This window comes from Podarcis pityusensis, assembly GCF_964106645.2.
Source record: "Podarcis pityusensis genome assembly, chromosome: 9".
Classification (NCBI taxonomy): domain Eukaryota; kingdom Metazoa; phylum Chordata; class Lepidosauria; order Squamata; family Lacertidae; genus Podarcis; species Podarcis pityusensis.
This window is the reverse complement of record NC_138034.1, coordinates 40,248,297-40,270,233: the sequence shown is the minus strand read 5'-3', so window position 1 is coordinate 40,270,233 and position 21,937 is coordinate 40,248,297. Positions and strand designations below refer to the sequence as shown.

Here is a 21,937-nt window from a genome sequence, read left to right as displayed (position 1 = left end):
TGAACAAATCGGCTCCCGAATGTCGCAAACCCAGAAGTGAGTGTTCCAATTTGCAAACATTTTTTGGAAGCCGAACATCCAACCGGCTTCCACAGCTTCCGATTGGCTGCAGGAAGCTCCTGCAGCCAATCAGAAGCCACGCCTTGGTTTTCAAACCATTTCGGGAGTCGAACGGACTCCCAGAACGGATTAAATTCAAGGACCAAGGTACAACTGTATTAAAATAAGGTTACCAAAATACTTTAGCATGAAATTGCAACCACCTCATTAACCATTTTGCTTAACTAATCAACTTATTGTTCCCAGTATACATGTTTCTCGTTTTGTGTTGGGAGTTGCTGAAATCTGGCGGCGGCAGCGGCGGGTACATGAAGACAAAGCAGTGGACAAAAACTGATGCTCTTTCTTTTTTGTCCATAACACTTCCCCCCCCCCCAACCTATGGTAAAGTAAGGCAATATCACTAAATGGTTTCCTGGGTTGTCTGCATTAGTAAACCATGGGAGAGGTATACCTCTGAGCTTTATGCTTTGAGTCTTCCCTGTATTTTCTCAGTGGATTTCAAATTTAACAATTCCAACTATTGTCTATGTACCACTTTATAACTACCAGCAGGTGTTTGTGTATTTATGTGTTGTGTGTGTGTGCTTCTCTTCACTGAGAAAACTGTACTATAGTAGCTCTAAAATATTTGTCTGCATGTAGTATGGTGATGGGTGCTTTAAAAAAAAACAGGTGTAAAAGAACTTATGGAAGTTCTCCCAGGTTTTCTAAAAAGAATTGTGGGGTGTGTGCACAATGGATAGTCCATTAAAAAGGAACCTGCTTTTTCAATGACTTACATATTTGGAAAGCAGTGCAAAACTTACGCAAAAACAAATCATCAAAACCATCTATTTCTATAATCAAAGAATCTGAAAGAAAGGGGGTGTGGCATTAGAAAACCAATGACTTCAGGCCACAGAAACTGAATTGGTTAATGACTAGGGGATGTGGCAACAGCAACACCAGAACCACACATTACTGAAATTATTGCTGCAATTTAACATACATTTAAGTAATGGGCAAGCACATGGTAATTTGATTATCTGTACAGTTCTTCTGGTCACAGTCAGTCTTTAAGACTCAAAAGGCAGACTTAGGATAGGCTTCTCTAGGGGTTTGGACAGTTCTACCATTAATCTTCCAAGACACATGGGACAAATGCTTCCTGCTGTTACCTTGCAGCAAAAGGTATGCATCCACTCAGGCAAAGCTGAGCGAGAAGAGAAACGTATTTTCAGTTGGTTCAACAGTTCTGTTCACAATGGAAAGGTACACAAGGCAAGATTACCTACATAGGAAAATATTGTTTGGGACAGACATGGTATGTGTTTGGAAGCGAGTGGGAAGTAATTACAATAATATTAAAGAAAATGGCAGATTTTGCTTCTTAACTCTTCAGTGGCTGGAATAACAAAGCTGGCCTTCAGTCTAACCTTTCATTTCAGCAAAAGCTTATTGCCAAAGCATGAAAAATGTGAAGCAACTATGATAATGTTCAGAAGCTTGAACCATATTCTTTAAAAAACAAAACAAAAAATCAGCCTCAGGGTGAAACTAGATGTTCTGCACACACATTCTGCAGCCCACATTTGTCAAGGTAATGGGAATGCATGGCCAAAGGAGAGCATAGAGGGGGGAACTGGTATTTAAGACTTCCCAAGTCCACCAGTTTATCCCTGTAAATGCCCCCTCCCTCCCTCAGCTATTCCTCTCCTTCAAACAGGCCTTTTTTTTAGGGCACTAAAGCCAGGCTTCATTAAAAAAAATAATTAATTAAAATCAGCCTGGAAGGCATTTTCAGAGAGTAATTGGTAAGCAGAAGAAAGGATTAAATATTGCCCGCACACCCAGCCACCTATTTTGCTTTGCTAGTGCACTTTTCTCCACCCCACCATTACAAGGATATAACAGAGATGGAACCCTGTATTATGACTATGCCCAGCTCCACCCTAAACACCAAGCTAAATCTATGTGCAAATCAGAAGCCGCTTATTAGGACCAGCTGCTTAGAAGATGGTGAACCCAAGGCCCACACTGAAATGTCATTTTACCATCATAAACTTCAAAGAAGCCTGTGCGCGATGTAAATATGGACAGGGAACTTAAGTTCATCAAGCTGTTCAGCTGTACAACTTCCATTTCCCCCCAAAGGGCTAGCAAAGGAGCACTGCTTAACCCACTGCACCCATACGGTATAAAGACTTTTTGCGCAAAAGTCAATATATCATCTCAAGATGAGGGGAAAAAAATCCCTGAGCAACCCTAACTATAATCCGTAATTGTCATTAAGAGCTCTCATTATACAGAGCAAGTGTAATTAGAGCATCATGCCCTCACAGGATGCAGTGCACAGAGAATGCTAGAAGGCTTCATAAATCAGCGCCAGTCTCCTCCCCTTTGCCGCAAGAGAAAAATATTATATTTACATACGTTAGATGAGAGAAAAGGCCAGTTGGTCCCTACAAAAATTAGCCTAAACGCTATCCACAATATCTTGTTGGGCTCCCCATTTCATTATGCATCTCAGAAAATAAAAGGGATAAAGTTTGCCATCAATAATTCTGAACGTTATCTGCTGAATCCCGCAGATTCCAGAGCATTAATAATTCAAGATCTTGTGGGAATTTTGTCATGGTGGAGCTACAACTTGTCTGCAAACGGAGCTCAGGGGATGTTCAATATGATCTATTCCAGCATATGTGCACAACTGCTACATTCATCACGATGCAAGGAAAACATTATCTTTCTTCAACTTACAGTTTTTAAGAAGATGTTTTTGTAGTTTACACAATAAAACCTCCTGAGCATTTAAAAAAATAAAAATAAAACCCAGGGTTTAAGCACATATTGCTATTTAAATCATGCTAAAAAAGAGCCACTGTCTCTCTGGGTATACACTCAGTGCCTGGGTCTTGTGCTTTTTCACAAATGAGCAATTTGGGTGATTATACAGGCATCGTAAAATGGAACGGAAATTGAAAGTAATCCAATTGCATAGCATGGCCATGCAACATGGTATAATCATAATAATAGTACACAAAATGATGAGGCTAAAACAGCTAAGGAAATGTTAGAGGATTTAACTAAGATAATGCTACTGAGCTAACAAAACTGCTTACAAATTCACAGTAACATATTTGCACTTTAATTTGTTTTGCACAAATTATGTTATGCACCTTTTTCATACTTCAAAAAAAAATTGTGGCAACGTTTTGTGGTAATACAAACTTTTTATAAAAAACTTTTTTATTGTGTGCCACCTTGTTCTTACATTGTTTCAAGGCAACAATTCTAAAAAACACTTACTAGTAGTAAGTCTCACTGAACAGAGAACTTATTTTTTAAAACGCATGAATCGAATTATGTTTGTTCCTCATTCATTCAAGGTAGCAGTAGAATGTGTGCTGTTCTTTATACAGTGGTACCTTGGTTTATGAACTTAAACTGTTCTGGAAGTCCGTTCTTAAACCAAAGCGTTCTTAAACCAAGGCATGCTTTCCCATAGCAGCGGGGGACTCAATTTACAAATGGAACACACTCAACAGGAAGCAGAGCATGTTCTGCTTCCAAGGCAGGTTCACAAACCAAAACACCTACTTCCGGGTTTGCAGCGTTCTTAATCCAAGTTGTTCATAAACTAAGCTGTTCTTAAACCAAAGTACCACTGTACTTAAATTATATCCAAGTTGTTACCCTTGTGTGTATCAGAAAATAACTGCTTTGTAGCCTACTGGATAGATTGTCACTGTAGGTTTGTGCTCTGAATTCCACCTTCTCAAAGCACTTTGAGAATGTGTATTATTATTAGCACTAGAATATTTTGCACAAAGGACACACATCTTTCCTATAGGCTAACATCTTCTTGACAGAATATGGCCAAAGCCTTTGCAATGCAGAGCTTTATGCTGCCAGAGATATACAACGGGCACAACTTTCTAGAGGTTCTTAAACTGGAATGCTGCACATTCCTCCACTGCTTTTGTAAAGAAAAAAAAAATCACTGTACTCTGAGCAAAAAGTTAAACTGGGCGGTATAAGTAGTACTGAGCATTGGCAAGTGGCTACTCACTTTTCATACAGGAGTTTGTAAGGACTCTGTACTGGCTGGCATCTGTCTGTTTCAGGAGACAACCGAGGAGTGTACTGGAGTTAAATGAAGTATGATACAGTAAGTTTTAATACTTTGCAATTGTGAGGGCAGGCCACCTCCTAAAACTTATTTGCTTTACTAAACTGCTCTACTGCTTCAGATTCCTCCATATACCCACTTACCCCAGTCTGCTCCCCTCCAGATGTTTTGGACTACAATTCCCATCATCCCTTACCACTTGGAGATTATGGGAGCTGTGCCCTCATGATCATGTGATCTAAATTATAGAATACCCTGAACACCTTGTCAAATCAGATAAAAGACATTACAAAAGAGCAAAAAGCCTCTTTATCAGAGATTAGGAACCAAAGTATTCTTTGTCCCAGGAGAACCACCTCAAAATGCTATTTATCCCAGAGCTATTCTCAAATTATTTTTTCAGAATAAAAATATACGGGTTTTTAAGCATGTGTCCTCAGGAAAGAGGGGGCATCTGTTCTCTCCACAGTCTCTGCAATAACCTTTTACCCATATTTCACAGATGGCCTCCTTTTCACTGTCCCTTGGCTATGATTCCATAACTTGTACCTGGTTCCATTCATTTACATGTAAATTACAGGGGAAATGATAGATTAGAAACCTTAAATTATTTACTCCTGCCCTTTGCTCCCACCAAACTCACAGCTGAAGATGAGCCAATGCATACATATCTCCCCTTGTTTTCTTGAGCACAGTATACAGTCTGATCACCTCGTTTTGCATCCTGAGAGCTGTTCTGCCATATTCCATAAACAAAAGCTTTCTTTCAACACAAATAAACTAAGCCACAAGGGGCCTTCCTCAGGAGTTGCAGGTCTCATATTCAGGCAGCATATTTGCAGGTTCACTAGCTTCTGAAACCAAGGCCACTGATGTGCCCCATCTTGGTTAAGTTATAGGCATGTAAGAAAACGCAAAGCAGAATATCATGGAGCAGAATACAGGCATACTTCATTTTATTGTGCTTCGCAGATTTTGAGCTTTTTACAAACTGAAGAATTGCAGGAGTTGCTGCTGCTGGGCTGGAGACAAGGCTGCAGGAGTCTGTCCCCGCCATGCAGTGGCTCCTGCTGCTCCTTACAGGACGCGGGTGCAGCTGCAGGTAGCCTGGCTGCTTAACAGACCACAGCATAGTGTAAACATAACTTATACAGTGGTACCTCTGGTTATGTACTTAATCCATTCTGGAGGTCCGTTCTTAACCTGAAACTGTTCTTAACCTGAAGCACCACTTTAGCTAATGGGGCCTTCCGCTGCTGTCGTGCCACCACTGCGCGATTTCTGTTCTCATCCTGAAGCAAAGTTCTTAACCCGAGGTAATATTTCTGGGTTAGCGGAGTCTGTAACCTGAAGCGTCTGTAACCTGAAGCGTCTGTAACCCGAGGTACCACTGTATATGCATTGGGAAACAAAAAAAGTGTGACTCACTTTATTGTGATATTCACTTTATTGTGGTGGTCTGGAACGGAACCCACAATAACTCCAAGGTATGGTTGTACACGCTTCTCAGTTTTCTCAGCTTTACAGAATTATTGTAGATTTAACTAGGTATTAGTTAGAATATTGGCTAGGGAAGTGGGACAAATAGGTACAAATCCATGGTTGGTCATGAACCATGGCTCTGGTTATATCACTTTCTCTCAGCCCAACACACTAAAGGAACAAAATGAATCCCATGTGCCCTTCTTCAAAGAACGGGGCACAAACCATGACTCAGCATGACTGCAAAGTAAATCACAGCTTTTTAGCAATGGAGCTTGTTCTCTTGAGGTAACAAGCAAGCCGTGGTAGGAGTCTGCATTACCCACAGGGGACAGCTTGCAGTCTGATGCCTTTTAATGTTGTTTTATACATTTTTTGTGTGTCATGGTTATATTATTTTGTACCTCTATCCGATAACTTGTAAAAGCCTCTGGCTTTAACAAGTAAACAATTCAATTGTAAATTTATTCCCATAAACATCTCACCATTACCTTGAGGCATATTCACAACAAGGCAAGGTTTAACTGATCTGAACTCTGATTAACCAGTGCAGCTGATAAACAAGCATTTGGGATGCAGGGTCTACAGTCCTAAACTCGGTTAACTAGAGAATAAATCCCTCTGAAATATACTGGAACTTCTGAATAAAGCTGCTTAGAATTGTACTTTTAAGGGAGCTGATGCCTTGCAGACTGCTTAGATACACTGATTCCTTCCAGATTTTTATTAATTCATTCAATGCTGCTTCTAGGCCACCAGATGCTCTCAGGGCAGGAACACAATAATAAGCCAAGTCAGTACAGTAAAACCATAACCTTATATAAATTAAAATATCCTTAAAATATGCAACTAGTAGCTGGTGACAAACAGCTGCAGACTGAGTGGCTCATTAGAGACCACCCCTTTACACCCCCCACAAAGACATGTGTGAAGAAGTGTGTCTTCACCAACCAACGAAAAATCAGAAATGTCAGTGCTAGACACGCCTCCAAGGGATGGGATACTGCTGTAGAGAGGGCCCTTTCACGTGTTCTCAGGGACAGCTCAGACAGTAGTAGCATGAGACTCTTAATCTCAGGGTCATGGGTTCAAGTTCCATACTGGAAGGGATTCCAAGGCTCATCTAGTCCAACCCCCTGCAATGCAAGAATCTCAAGTAGATCATACATGACAGATGACCATCTAATCTCTTTAAAACCTCCAAGGGAGTCCACCTCCCAAGGGAGCCTGTTCTTTCTTACCATCAGAAAGTTCTTCCAGATGTTTAATCAGAACCTCCATTTTTGTAACTTGAAGCCATTGGTTTTGGTCCTACCCTCCAGAACAGGAGAAAAGAAGCTTGCTCCATCTTTCATGTGACAGCCTTTAAACATTTGAAGATGGCAATAATAATACTATTACCCATTTAGCTGGGTTGCCCCATATTTCCTCTCAGTCTCCTACTATTGAGGTTAAATATACCAGCTCCCTTAACCGTTCCTCAGAAGACCCTTTATCACCGCTAGACTAGGAAGATCTAGTCTCAAATTCCCAAACAGCCATGAAGCTTGCCCCTGGTACTATCTCTCAGCTTACCTACTTTATAGTGTTGTCGTGATGATAAAAAGAACGGAATAACCATGTGTGCTGCCATGAGGCAGGATATGTGCAATAACTAAAGGTTAATAACTATTCCATACATCAACAATGGAGTAAAGTATGGAACTTGACCTGAGGACCATAGGCAATCAGACAAGAATGTTGTGTGAACTCAGTCAATTCACCTAAATCTAGAACATGTAAAGAACAGTGGCTTTTATCAACATAACAGCTTATGGGTTCAAAGACAGGGTTGATCAGCTAAAACAAATCTGAAACAGCTGACAACTGCACTTGTATACATTTACATTAACTATGTATTTTGGATCTGAACACAGAATATTAAACATATTTCATATAGATCTTTTATTTCTTTATAGATTAAAGAAAATATTTGCAGTACAATTCATAATCCATTTTCTCTAGTATAATTCATATTTAAGTCAGTTATTCCAATCTAGCAAGGGTCATCTGTGAATGGATGTAGCACACATACATGTAAGTTTGGTAGGCCTCTGTAAACGGAGTGTGCTTGTGCAAAACAGTACATGTTTGGGATAAACCACCCTGCAATTCACTTCTTGGGGTTGCACCTGTACTGATCCCTGGCCATTCTGGTCCATGCATGCATTCCCTAACTCAGATCTGGAACTCAGATCTCCAGATGATGTTGGACTCCAACTCCCATTATCCTTGACCATTGGCTAGACTACTGGAGTTGGCAGCTCATAAACATCTGGAAGGCCACAGGTTTCCCACCCTTGCCCAGACTGATGGCAGGCATAATTGGTTCTGCCACATAATTAACTGTAATTTTGGGAGATGAGTGCATATGCAGAAATTCTTGCATGCAACAGCAGTTCTTCTTCTGCCTTCAAATTCTCAGGAGCTTGGCCAATTAGAATATTCTAGGCCACTGAATTTGCAGGTCACTTTTTCAAGCAAAGACAATAAAAATGAAGCAGAACAGAGATTGCTTGTTGTCAAATACAAATAAAGGGTGAGGGGGGAATCTTCAAAGGGCACCCTTTTCTGAACAGCTGAACAATTTTGCACAACAAAATTAATAATTCAGCTACTGGAAACATCACATGTGCATAGCACTGCAAGCAGACCACTGGCATTTTCATTTCAAATTTGTACAGTCTTTGGTCAATGCACATCATCTGCATTTCTAACACCTGCTTCAGTCAGCTATGAAGTGCAGTACTATCTATAAATCTTCTTTCATCTTTATGCTGTCCAGCCAATAATAAAAAAAAAGAACTGCACAATGGCTGCTAATTATTTAGCTTTAGAAGGATATGAAACTATTCACTTTGTTTTTGATGTATTTAAAATTCCATTTACTAAAAAAATGTTTTAAAGAGTAACATTATTGCTATCCTATTTGCACATAATGTGCATTTTGTCTTTTAAAAAACTGGCATTACATTTACTCCCACCAGCAAAAAATAAAAATAAAGTAAAATAAAATTTAAAAACGGAAGTAAACTACAGTACAATTAAGCAATAATGCACAACAGGGTGTACCTTAATAGGCCATTAACCACATGCCTCAGGTGTATTGATAGGCAGGAGGCCAAAACAAGGAGGACTTCAAATAATCCATAAGTGCACCAATGGCTCATTAGAGCATACCACAGAATTATTTGTTGCTATAGTAATATGCACAACATCAACATAAAAAGAGAGATTTATGGTTGGGTGATGTCACAAGCAATCTTTCATTGAACTGGTTTGTCCATGTGCAGGCTTAAAAGTTGCCAGAAGCCTGTAGTATAAAGAAAACTAGCAAACCAGAAATAAAGACTATAATGCTTGAGGAATGTTTTTTTTCCTTTCCCCCAGCAAATCCTGTGGGATTACTCCAGACTAAGCAATTTAAGTGTTCTAGAATACGGATGAGAAATTGGTTTTACTAATAAAGGCAACCCGATTTTCTTCTTTACATTCCCAGCTCCTAAACCAGCAGGCAGTGTTAGATGGGGAATAGATGAGGGTGCTTTTGTATATGCCACTATCTTCCAACCACAAGGCCTCATCTCACATACATAGTTGTAAGAATTTCTCCTGCTGGGCTGCAGAAGGTTAATAGACACAATAAGACATGGAAAGGATTCTGAGAACTCTCGAAAGACAGCACACTTCTGGAAACCTTCCTGTATGCATTTCGTCATCCGCCTTCCTGAAATTTATCTGAAAGAACTGCAGCCATAAGAGATGCACGGTAAGTAACTGCTTTTTCTTCTTACCACCTATATATATGGAACACCAATTCAAGTTGTTGCTGATCACCTATAAACCCTTATATGAGCTCAACCAATATGATCTCCAATTGTTCATAAATTTATGGGAGAGAACCTGTAGCAGATTTCATTCACTCATGAGATGAGATCTGTCCGGGTGCAAAGCAACTGCCTGCCACTGGTGGTTCTCAGGCTAGCCCTACCATTAGGCAATTGCCTTAGGCAAGACAGGCTGTGGAGCAGTATAGGCAACCCTCTGGCTGTTCCCTTCAGTGGGAAAAAAGAATAGGATGTGCTACATGGCCTGTCATGCATCTGCTACACAACCCTGCCTACCCTCAGATGTGGTGGAGGATGCTTTCCCATCACCAGTGTTGAAGCAAGTTTCAATTGCCAGTCCAGTCAGCTTCTGTACATGGAAATGAGGTGTCGTGCTATCTTTGCTTCAGGCAGTCCACGTGTCTTGAGCAGGCCCTGGTAGCTTTGCAGTTAAAATATCTAAACCATTCTAGGATCTATGACACCAAGACATTTCAAATCAAAAGATCTCCAAAACCAGTTTCAGATTAATGAAAGTTTGAAATAATTTCCACAAGCTAAGTCATCAAACAGTTCACTGCCATAGCAAAGCGTCGCCATTTCCAGTCTACTCAAAAGAAAAGAAGGTGGGTTGTATCCAATTATGTTCTATTCAGAGTAGATTTATTGAAATTAATGGATCTAAGTTAGTACATGGGTCCTCTCAAATAAACAGCAAGGAGTAAGGAATCTGAGCTAAAAGAATCTAAAGCTGAAAAGAGGATCAATTCTCCACAATTCCTAACAGAGAAAAGGAAAACTGACTATTGAGAATATGAAATTACCCTATGAAGACATAGTTGCAACAGCTAGATGTTATACACATTATTATTCAACACCAGTAGTGAACACTTACTTTAGTTGCTTAAAATAAGCGCTCATAAGAAAGGCAAAGAGGTATGTTTGGCCAACATTCTTCAAACATTTTTCTTTCTTTTAAAAAATATTGCCTGATTTTACAAACTGGGAAAGAAGATATTATCAACAAGCCAGTCTCCTCCCCTGAAATTTTCTGCACAATGTTTTGGCTTTTTTAACACAATGTAGAACAATTAACAGAAAAAAGCATGAACAGCATTTGGTGCAATATAATGAAATAAAAATGCCAGTCAATTGGTTAGTTCCACACCAATGGAATTTCTTTAAATAGTAATGAAATCATTGCTTAAAAAAAATAAAAATCCATCATTATTTAAAAAAATAAAAAAGTTGGCTCAGCCTATGAAAATTAGATTTGTAAGTTGTTGGTCATTCTCATAATTAAATCTCTGTCACAAATTTGCAAGAAAAATGGACACTGCACCTAATGCATTTACACAGGTCCTGTCAGGCTATATAAAGCATTATGCCTACTAAAATGGAGTAGATAAGAATTCCATACATTTTTATTAGAAGGGCATTTTGTGGAAGGATGGTGTGTGCATGTACATATCTAAATTTATGTACAGTCACACTGTTCTTATATTAGCACCAAGCTACTAACCAGCACTTCAACACCACAGTCCTTAGAAACAATACATCCAGAATAACTGGGCAACAGTGCAATTAGTTAATATTTAAGCATTTTATCCCTTTAATGCAGGAACCAGTTGCCTTTGGCAGGTGAACTCCAACAACACCAATTATTCCAGGTCTGCGACAGTATAATAAAATGTGTATTTTATTGTATAATTATTTTTATTATATTTGTTTCTATCCTGCCTTTTAGGGCAAGCCTTCACAAGGCAGTTTACAATAAAAATGGAAAATACATCACATAATTGAACAAACAACATCTGGTAAAATGGCATCAGATAAAACAAAGCATCAGATAAAGTCATAAACAGGGATCCAGCAATTTTTTAAAAAGAAAAATCCTTAGTGGCTTATTATTATTACTATGTTCTGCCTCAAGAGACAAGGCCAAGCAGAGATCTCAGGGGAGAAAATTCCACCACTGAAACGTCTCCATTGGTTGTTGGGCAGAGAGCAGGGCCCAGCAAGTTCATATGAGAGTAGGTACTCTTTTAAGAAACATACTCCCAAAACTGTTCTGGACTTCAAATATCACTAACACATTAGCATCTGAAAACATAGGAAACCTCTGCAATCAATGAAAATTTGTATAATAATATGATAAAGCCACCTACATACACACATGCATTCTGGACACTGGATTCTGCACTAGCCAAAGTTTCCTGTCTTCAAAGGCAGTCCTCTGTAGAGAGCATTGCAGGAGGGTAGTCTAGATTTAATCAGCATTTTTTTTATAACTACATGCTATGCAACCTAATCCTATGTGTTTACTGAAAAGTAAGTCCCACTGTGTTCAATGGATTTATTCTCAAATAAATGTGCATAGAGCTACCATCTTAGAGCCACAGTTATTGCTGATAACCAACTGCTTTGAATTACTAAAATGCTATCATATTTTATTAAGTTGCTGTCATGGGGAAAACTCAAATCACTTATGTTCCACAATTATTCTAAACCCAACTTTTTAAATGAGGGGAGGAGATAATGATATTAAAACTCAGAGCAATTCTCTGTGGCATAATTCTAAAATATTCTCTTGGTCTGAAATTTATGTAAATTGAATTCATCTATCATTAGTTAATTACCAGGCTAGCTACAGGAAAAAAAGTTTTCTGTAACAATTAGTTCTTTAAAACACTATGTTTTAATTAGACCTATGATGTTATTACATTAGTTATAAATATGCACATATTTCTGCCTGCAAAACTAAAGCAATTCATTTTCTGAGATTGGTTTGAAGTTTAGTTCCAATTCTAAAAACCATACATCCAGTATATGCCTCTGTCATTGCCAGTAAATGCAGACTATCAAATGCTAATATATTTAAATAACTGGAGAATACATATTATTTCAGAAAGCTCTCATTCATATCTCCAGGACCTCCAAGAAAAGCACAGCACTTTGTCTGAAAAACTAGATCTCCCCAACCATATATAGAACCATTTTCTTCTCTTTTCAGGTCACCTGACTGCATATCTGAAAAGCACTTACAGGAATGTCTTTACTGGTCATAGAATTATCACACTATAGGTCATCTAACCCAACTCAGTGAACCAGTTTTCAGTATCCAACACTCTTGGGGAGATTAGGCCTTGACATACAAACTAGCATCATCTTGAAGGCCTCTTGCAAATGTCAGGGTTTGCAGTGTGCTTTACTTTATATGAGGTAACTATGGAGCTGAACGGGCAGATATACTGGAGTATATGGCACAGGGACAGCCACGCCATATTGTACCACATACTAGTCTTATTACACAAAATTTAACTGGAGGCTTAGGAACCAAACGAAGTATATAGAGTACACTGACCATATTACGCCTCTCCACATTTTTTCTTGAGATCATGCAGCGTGGCAGGGCCACAGTAGTTCTACAGCTAGCTGCAAAAGGCAGCTTTGTAGCTAATTGACACAGGCCTAACACCACTGCTCTGCGATGTATTCTAGTGCTTAAAAAATAGTAAAAGTTGGAAAAATACCAGGCTTCAAGTATTATGAGCTATATACATGAAAATAACATCTGAGTATGGAAGTCTCTCTCTAAATACCTAGGTTATCTCATATTATTTGCAGCATTTTTGTATATGCATGTTAAACTTATTGATAAGTGTTCATAAGGCACAAAGTAATATTGTATGTCCCCTTATTTTAAGTATTTACTATAATGCAACTTTTTATCAAAGTAATTGTCAGCACCATACTTGAGATGAGCAATGTGTATTATAAAGATACAAAATTATACAAAATGTCTCTTAAGGGGCCAAACTGTTTGATTTGCTGAATACATAAAACAGAGGAAAGAACTACTGAGCTGCCCTTTCTGCATGTTTTTATAGTGTGTGCTCAGGAAGTGCAGCCCTAACATGTAAATACAGAAATGATACTTTGAGCAGCATTGACTGTATGCTTATTTATACTTCTTCCAATAGCCTCCCTGGGGTCATGGAGCAGAGAAAAATGGTGACACGTCACTGAGTGAATTAGCATTGTCTCTCTCATCATCTGGGCCATGTTTTCCTTTCAAAATCCATGGCCCCTTGATAGAAAATAATGATTGTGTGATAAGCCTCATTAGAAAATCAATATATTGACACTAGCCTCCAAAACATCTGAATAATAATAGATTGTCACCTCATTAAGGAGACTATTAACATGTACTTAAGCATCATTAAATTATATTGATCAGAGATTATTCATGCACTAATTTTCCAAACAGCAGGAGACACAAAAAAGAAATACAAGCTTGGGTATATTTAATGAGCACCAGGACAGATAATAACGGTCTCCAATTCTCCTCCCAAGCAATACAAATATTAAACAATGGTACATTAAAGAGGCATGTAAAAAAACAGTATGACTCACCAAAAAACTTCCAAATGCTGAATTAAATATAGCGGCTGCCTAAATAAAGAAAAAAGAAAAACCATTAAGTCTTTCTGCTTTACACAAAACACTCCTTTCATTTCATTCAAATCTTCTTATAACAATGGCAAGTAGCTATAACATTATGTGATTCAGAAAACAAATATGTAAACATGGAGCCTGCACAGAAAGCAAACGGACCAATGCCAGTGAATATGATACAAATGATAAACTACTGTTAAAGACCTGTCCAGGGTGAAATTTTTTTTTTTTTACATGGCTGACACAAATAGGACAAACAGACCAACAGTATAATCCTAACATAAACTTACTAGAGAAGAAGTCTTACTGAGCTCAGTGCTTAGAAATATACTGTTACTATTGGGGGAAATAAAAATCCAATACTGGGAAAATTCTGAAAAATAATTGAATATAGTAGTGTTACTCATCCAAATTGCCAGAACTTCTCAACTGTAGCAAGCCATATTTTACTTTAATATTAGGCATCTACATTATGAACTTTTAACTGAATACATTTTGAAATAGGTAAACCATAAGAACACAAGACTTTTAATCCTGAAGGCCAGAGACACCGATAGAATGTAAGGAACTCAACAAGTAAGAAAAATAAATGACTTTGAATTGATTTTAAATAAAGTGTTGTGCTTACCTAAATTTCCAAGAAACAATGATGGAAACAAGCATTAAGGATAAGCTATCAAACTCCACGAGACATAAAATATTTACAATCTTGTAAAGCTTTCCCCTTTGCTATCAGAGAAAAAGAAACCCTTGCATGACATCCACTTCGATGATGCAGAACCAGGATTAGAGGGAAGGGAAGGGAAGTGGGGGTGGGGAGAGCAGAACCTGCCATTTAAATGAAGAACGGAGGCAGAATCAAGTTAATCACCAAGGATGTCTTGCAGCCACAGAGCAAGGACGTTTGAAAGAGCTGGCAAGTTTGAACCAAATCCAAACACAGGCTAAGCTGAAGCAGAACCTGCCTTCTGCCTCTATAAAGAGATTGCAATGTGAATGAATGACTAATGAGATGCTTGGCTCCAGAGAGCTTAGCTTTCTTATTCGAGTTCATAATTAATTCAAAGCTTTGATAATTTCATTAGAGTCATCCTTTGCTGGCCTTATCAATAAAAGATAGCACTGGACCGCAGTCTCTCTCAGTGGCCCAAACACACAAGGAAACACAGGTTTAGAAACCTTTGCCTAGCTGCTTGCTCACCAGCTAGCGAGCAAGCAAGCAAGCAAGCAAGCAAGGACAATGGCATATGGCATTCTTCATTGCGCAGGGAGCTTTTGAATAGACAGAGCTGAATAAAACATCACAGTTGACAGTTGTAGAACCACAGCAACATATTTTAACACCTCTACCTCATCTGCATTCTGCTTCTGAACATAAGGAGTAGGCACTAGTCCAGACAACTCTGCTAGCCAGCAATCACAGATAGAGAACAGGAACATGTATTCTCTGAAAAGGAGGAATTTAACTAATAGTCTACCAAGCTATAGTTTCAAACCTTGAGACAGGTGCACCGTGTAAGCATAGCCAATAGTCACCCACAAAGCTGTAAAAGCACTTCAGACAAGAACTGCCCTCTCTAGTATGAACTTATCTCCCTTGCAATCATCTTCCAAGGCTGTCTTCTAGGTGTCCTTGCCTTTACAGGTTTGCTGAGTAGCGCTGTGGGTTAAACCACAGAGCCTAGGACTTGCCGATCAGAAGTTCAGCGGTTCGAATCCTCGCGATGGGGTGAGCTCCTGATGCTCTGTCCCTGCTCCTGCCCACCTAGCAGTTCGAAAGCACGTCAAAGTGCAAGTAGATAAATAGGTACCACTCTGGCGGGAAGGTAAACGCCGTTTCCGTGCACTGCTCTGGTTCGCCAGAAGTGGCTTAGTCATGCTGGACACATGACCCGGAAGCTGTACGCCGGCTCCCTCGGCCAGTAAAGCGAGATGAGCGCCGCAACCCCAGAGTCGGTCATGACTGGACCTAACGGTCAGGGGTCCTTTACTTTACCTGGACATAAGTCATTTTTCACCTGTTTTGCACAAATGATACCCACTAAACACAATGGCCCTAGAATGAAGCAATCTGCTTTAGGTGTTTCTATATGGTAGATCTGGTGCATTAAAAATGAAACAAAGCTTTTCACAGTGTTGACCCTAATTGGGCTTGCACTGCCCCAAAGACATTCATGTGGCATGAGCAATATTATATTTCAGGGTACTCAGTGAAAGCAGCTTTATCCTCTTGAGCATTTGATGGAATGCTTCTCTGCTTTAGTGTAAATATATTCGCAGAAGCTTACGAAAAGCTTGGCCTATTGCTCAACATCCAAAAAACCAAAATGCTGCACCAACAAGCACAAAACAACCCCTCTGCAGCTTCACAAATCCAGTTCAGTGGTGTAACATTGGAAAGTGTTGATCACTTCTCCTACCTGGGCAGTTAAAATTGATGCCGAAATCCAGCATCGCCTGCGCTTTGCGAGTGCAGCTTTCTCTCAACTGAAGTGCAAAGTGTTTGAGGACTGGGACATTTGCAGGGAAGCCAAAATGCTTGTTTACAAAGCTACTGTAGTACCAACCTTACTGTATGCTTGTGAAACACAGACCACTTATAAACGCCATCTCCAACTCCTTGAGTGTCTCCGAAAATTTTTACACATCACTTGGGAAGACAGGCGAATTAATGCCAGTGTACTGGAAGAAGCAAAGATCACCAGTGTCGAAGCAATGATTCTTCAACATCAACTTTTTTGGACTGGTCATGTTGTTTGGATGCCTGATTATCATCTTCCAAAGCAACTACAGTCATACCTCGGGTTAAAGACGCTTCAGGTTAAATCTTTTCAGGTTGTGTCCGGCGGCAACCCTGAAGTAACGGAATGAGTTGCTTCCAGGTTTCGCCACTTGTGCATGCACAGACGCTCAGAATAACGTCACGCGCATGTGCAGATGCGACATATCATGACCCGCGCACGCGCGGGTTGCGTTCTGCTCATGATGCGAGCAGGGCTCCGGAACGGATCCCGTTCGCATCCAGAGGTACCACTGTACTTTAAAAGGTAAAGGGACCCCTGACCATTAGGTCCAGTCGTGGATGACTCTGGGGTTGCGGCGCTCATCTCGCTTTATTGGCCAAGGGAGCCAGCGTACAGCTTCTGGGTCATGTGGCCAGCATGACCAAGCCGCTTCTAGTGAACCAGAGCAGCACACAGAAACGCCGTTTACCTTCCCGCCAGAGCGGTACCTATTTATCTACTTGCACTTTGAAGTGCTTTTGAACTGCTAGGTTGGCAGGAGCAGGGACCGAGCAACGGGAGCTCACCCCGTCACGGGGATTCGAACCACCGACCTTCTGATCGGCAAGTCCTAGGCTATGTGGTTTAACCCACAGTGCCACCTGCGTCCCTTTTTCCACTGTACTTTAGTCTGAACTTAAAAATGGAAGGCGTAATGCTGGTGGTCAAAAAAAGAGGTTTAAAGGCAAATCTTTAAAAATGTAGTATAAACACAGACAACTCAGAAACACTGGCCTGCAAATGCTCCAATTGGAGAACAGCCTTCACCAAAGGTTTCGTGGACTTTGAAGACGCTCAAACTTAGGAAAAAAGGGAGAAATGTGCTAAGAGGACGGTATGCTGGCAAACCCTCACCGTGATCAACTCCCACCCGGAATCCTATGTCCCCACTGTGGAAGGATGTGTGGATCCAGAATTGGCCTCCAGAGTCACTTACGAACTCACTGTTAAGACCGTGTTCATGGAAGATGATCTTATTCGGGTACAAATGATTGCCAAAGAAGAAGGAGGAGAGTATTGAGATTTTGAAACTAAGATTCTAAGTAGATTTTTAAAAAGTAAGACCGTTTTAATGTTTGTACATCTGGGTAAAGTAGGGCATAACTATTAAAGCAGTGGATCATGTGGAATCACAGATAGACACTCACCATTTCTGGCTCTGCATGGGCTAGAGACATACATGGCACTCCATGGAACCCAACATGCACAGCGCACCATTTCAGAATCTACTTAGCACAGGGAAGCCTAACAGCATGGTTCCAGAACATCTTTAGCAGCAAGGGTGGGAAACCTACAGCCCTCCGGATATTCCTAGACTACACCTTCCATGTTTCCTGACCTTTAGGTGGAGCTGATGGAAGCTAGACTCTAACACCACCTAGAGGGCAACAGGTTCCCCATCCTTGCTGTATAGTGATTTTTAGGTGGGTGGGTGTAGGACAGAGAGACAGAGAGAGAATCATCATACAGCCCCACTGGAAGATCTGTAGGGCCTCATCACAATCCTGGATTTGCATGAAGGCAGGGCAGGGGAGCAAAAGTGAAGGCATGTTGCACAATAGCAGTTGCCTTGGCATGGGAACAAGAAGAGAAGGAGACAGAGGGGGAAAGTGGTGACTTAAAACAGCTGCAAAAGTTTGAATGGCAGTAACTGAAAGGAAAAGAAATATGTGTTTTACTCTATTAGCTTATTGCTTCATTATTATTTGAATGTTTTAAATAGTTGTTTTCAACCACTTTTACTGATAATTATGAGGTTTTATTTTTTGTAAACTGCTTTGAATGTTTTTTTACAATCAAGCAGAATATAAATTTCAAACTGGGTTGTTTTAAAAGAAACTCTTCAGTATTTCTCCACCCATGCTTTACTCAAAGTTCTGCTGTTGTTTAAAACTGCCATTCCCCCCCAGTGAAATTTAGATTCAAATGGAGAGAGGATAGAAACCTAAAACTTGTAAACACGGGACAGAAGGAGTAGGAATCATATGTCCTTTGTCATAAGCTAGAAACCTAGCCCATAGCACAGGAGTATGGGGAGCTGTGGCCTTTCAGATGTTGCTGTACTACAACTCCCAAAAACCCTGATCATTCACTATATTGAATATAAGAAGGGTCTGTTGGATCATGAATTTGTCCTCTGGCATCCTCTTGGACCTGCAGTATACACTCTCCAACTGAGTTCCTAATACAGTGGTACCTCAGGTTCAGGTTACAGACTCTGCTAACCCAGAAATAGTACCTCGGGTTAAGAACTTTGCTTCAGGATAAGAACAGAAATCACACGACTGAGGCGCAGTGGCAGCGGGAGGTCCCATTAGCTAAAGTGGTACCTCAGGTTAAGAAAAGTTTCAGGTTAAGAACGGACCTCCAGAACGAATTAAGTTCTTAACCAGAGGTACCACTGTATTGCATTTTTTAAACAACTCCATAACATTTTGGAGTGATTTGACCCTCTGGACTCTGCCTTTCAACTTCCTTTTAACCAATTTCCTCATTTGGGGCAAGTTTGCTCATTTGAAATCAAATGTGACCATGTTGGACTTTCTTGGCAATTAACCATTTACATATACAGTAGTACCTCAGGTTATAAACTTAATTCATTCCGGAGGTCGGTTCTTAAGCCGAAACCATTCTTAACCTGAGGCGTGCTTTCGCTAATGGGGCCTCCCACTGCCGCCGCCGCACAATTTCCATTCTTATCCTGGGGCAAAGTTTGCAACCCGAGGTACTACTTCCCGGTTAGCGGAGTTTGTAAGCTGAAGTGTTTGTAACCCGAGGTACCACTGTATATTTAATTTAATAGCACTGTGGTCACTGCTTCAAACTGACTTAACAACACATCTCACACCACATCATGGGTGCCACTCAATATTAAACCCAGTGTCATTGCTCTCCTGGTTGGTTCCATGACGAACTGTTCTAGGGCACAATCATTTAGTGTATCTAGATTTTTTACTTCTTTGTTGTGACTGGAATGCATATGCAAACAGTCTACGTAACGGAAGTTGAAGTCACCCATTAATACATTTCCTCTTTTGGGTGCTTCCTTGATTTCATTCCTCACTGGCTGAGGCAGGTAGGAGTTGGAGTCAAGCCACAGCTTCCACACCCCTGCCACTACATGTCCAATTCCCTGACCCACATTAAGCTTTCCCCTTCCCTTTGTAAGTCTCAGAACATATATTCTAATTCCACAACCTGGTGCCCCTCATATGTTTTGAATTACAACTTCCATCAGCCCCAGCCATGAGCATGTAAATACAGGATTCTGCACTGTCAGGCAATGGGTAAGTCTTACAGAGAGATACAGAGGGCAAGAGGGTGCTAAACCCATGCTTGCTTTTTTTGGCTTCACCTGGGTGTTCAGCATAACATCTAATTTAGCCCTAAATTGCAAACCCATACTAGACTGAATCAGTGAGAAGTTGTGCCTAAAAGAGCCACATCAAGCAATCCTTTTTCTTTTGAAGTGCTCCTTTTGGAACCAAGGTTAATATTATCTCAGTTTAAGTCTTAACTGTGATTTCCAAGAATTAGATGCTCTCCTTTTTAGAAGCATGTTCACATATCTCTGAGGCTTAAAAAATAAAAAATAGGAATGCATTTTATCTCAGCTCCTGCTCATAACTATTCATTTGACATCAGAATGGAAAAGAATATATATTCAAGTTATTGGTTGTTGGTGCTAAATTGAATCAGGTGTCCTTTCCTCTTAAGAAAATTAAGTTGCTTTTGTGCACGAGTGTTTTAATGAGAACAGAGCCTGCCGACATTGATAAATGGGAATGACACCAGAGAGAGCATGTAAGCAGGACAATATGTGCATGTTACAGTCTTACAGCCTATTTTTCACTGACTATCCTGAATGACTTCACCGTTTCTTAAGGGACCTATTAATCTCAAATTTAGTTATTACACAACGTTTATTTGAACATATATTCTGGGGATGATGACAGTTAATAAAGGAAATTTTTTACGAGCAGTATTTTTACATATTGTTCCAGCCACAGCTCCCTTCTCATTCTTCTGTATTGATGGAACACTCTGGTTATGATGCAGCTTTATTTAAGAAGGGGGGGAAGTACATATATTCAGATGCTTTTTTAAGCACACGGGGACTCTTAAATAACTGTTAAAATGCATATAAAAATCCTATTGCAGAACAGCAAAATAAAAGTGTGGCGCTAACTGCTTGACAAAAGACAGGGAATGAATAAAATGGTCCCTTTAAGGCAAACAAAAAACTGCCCAGGTTGTGTCTTTTAGTACTACACCACCACTTTAACACGCAGTGAGATCCAGATTCTGTCTTTTGATAAGCCTTTGTAGTTGAACTAAGTGGAAACTGAATGCATATCTGGAGTTGAATGTGCACTAGCTTACTACTTTTTCTGGAAAATGGACCTTCCTGGCAACAAAAACAGGGTTGCATGGCATGCAAGCCCTATCACACATATCTGAAAACACTGAAGGTGAAAATTTAGATCCTCACATCCCTCCTTGTCTCTGTTACATGATCCATGGTAGATGACACATCCAAAGGAGACAACTGAATGCCTTCATTCATTCATTTAAATCATAAACTAAAAGCAAAAGTATTACTGATTTAATAGGCTGGAGCAGGATGCACTACACAGAGGGAACACAGACCTCTGGAATTTGCTATTAAATTCATCTTGAAAAACATTATCATATGGGTAAAGGGGGAGGGGGAAGAAAGAAAGCAACAATACACCCCTGGGAAGTGAAGAAGGAAGATTAGCTCGACAATAGCTATTCCACAAAGGACAGGATCTCTCCCCCAAGCCCCAGGTTAGAAGATTATATAATATACTTCAACTCTGAGCCTTCCACTCAGCTCTCATGTTCTAAAGCTATTTCACCTGTTGTTGGTTTGCTGGTTTGAAGAGGTGGCAGCGCCTGCAATGCCAAACCCCAGCTTTGAGTGGGGTAGAGAAGAAGAATCCACCTGCCTCAGGGTTGTCTCCTTGCATGCAATATTGCACCTGGAAATGTTCCATGTCTGAGAACTTTACAATTAGCAAGCGTCCTTCAAGAGTCCCAACTGTACTGGAGACTTTGGGAACTCGATCTCCAAGTTCCTGCCTTCTACAAATTCAGAATTTTGTCTCCTACTACATAGATCAGCCATACACATTTGTTTCTTTATTCAA

At 40.1% G+C, this 21,937-nt stretch overlaps 1 protein-coding gene across 10 annotated transcripts in view; it reads right to left on the bottom strand.

Annotated features, from left to right (window-relative positions):
• SLC10A7 (solute carrier family 10 member 7) overlaps positions 1–21,937 on the bottom strand; it is a 128,660-nt gene that overhangs the window by 79,453 nt on the left and 27,270 nt on the right. For all 10 annotated transcript variants that reach the window (XR_013990784.1, XM_081022034.1, XM_081022035.1 and 7 more), the window contains exon 5: positions 13,939–13,977. Coding sequence is in view for 9 of the 10 variants with exons in the window: in XM_081022034.1 (XP_080878160.1) it covers positions 13,939–13,977 (39 nt within the window). In the remaining variant the exon portion in view is untranslated. The remainder of the gene's footprint in view (positions 1–13,938; positions 13,978–21,937) is intronic.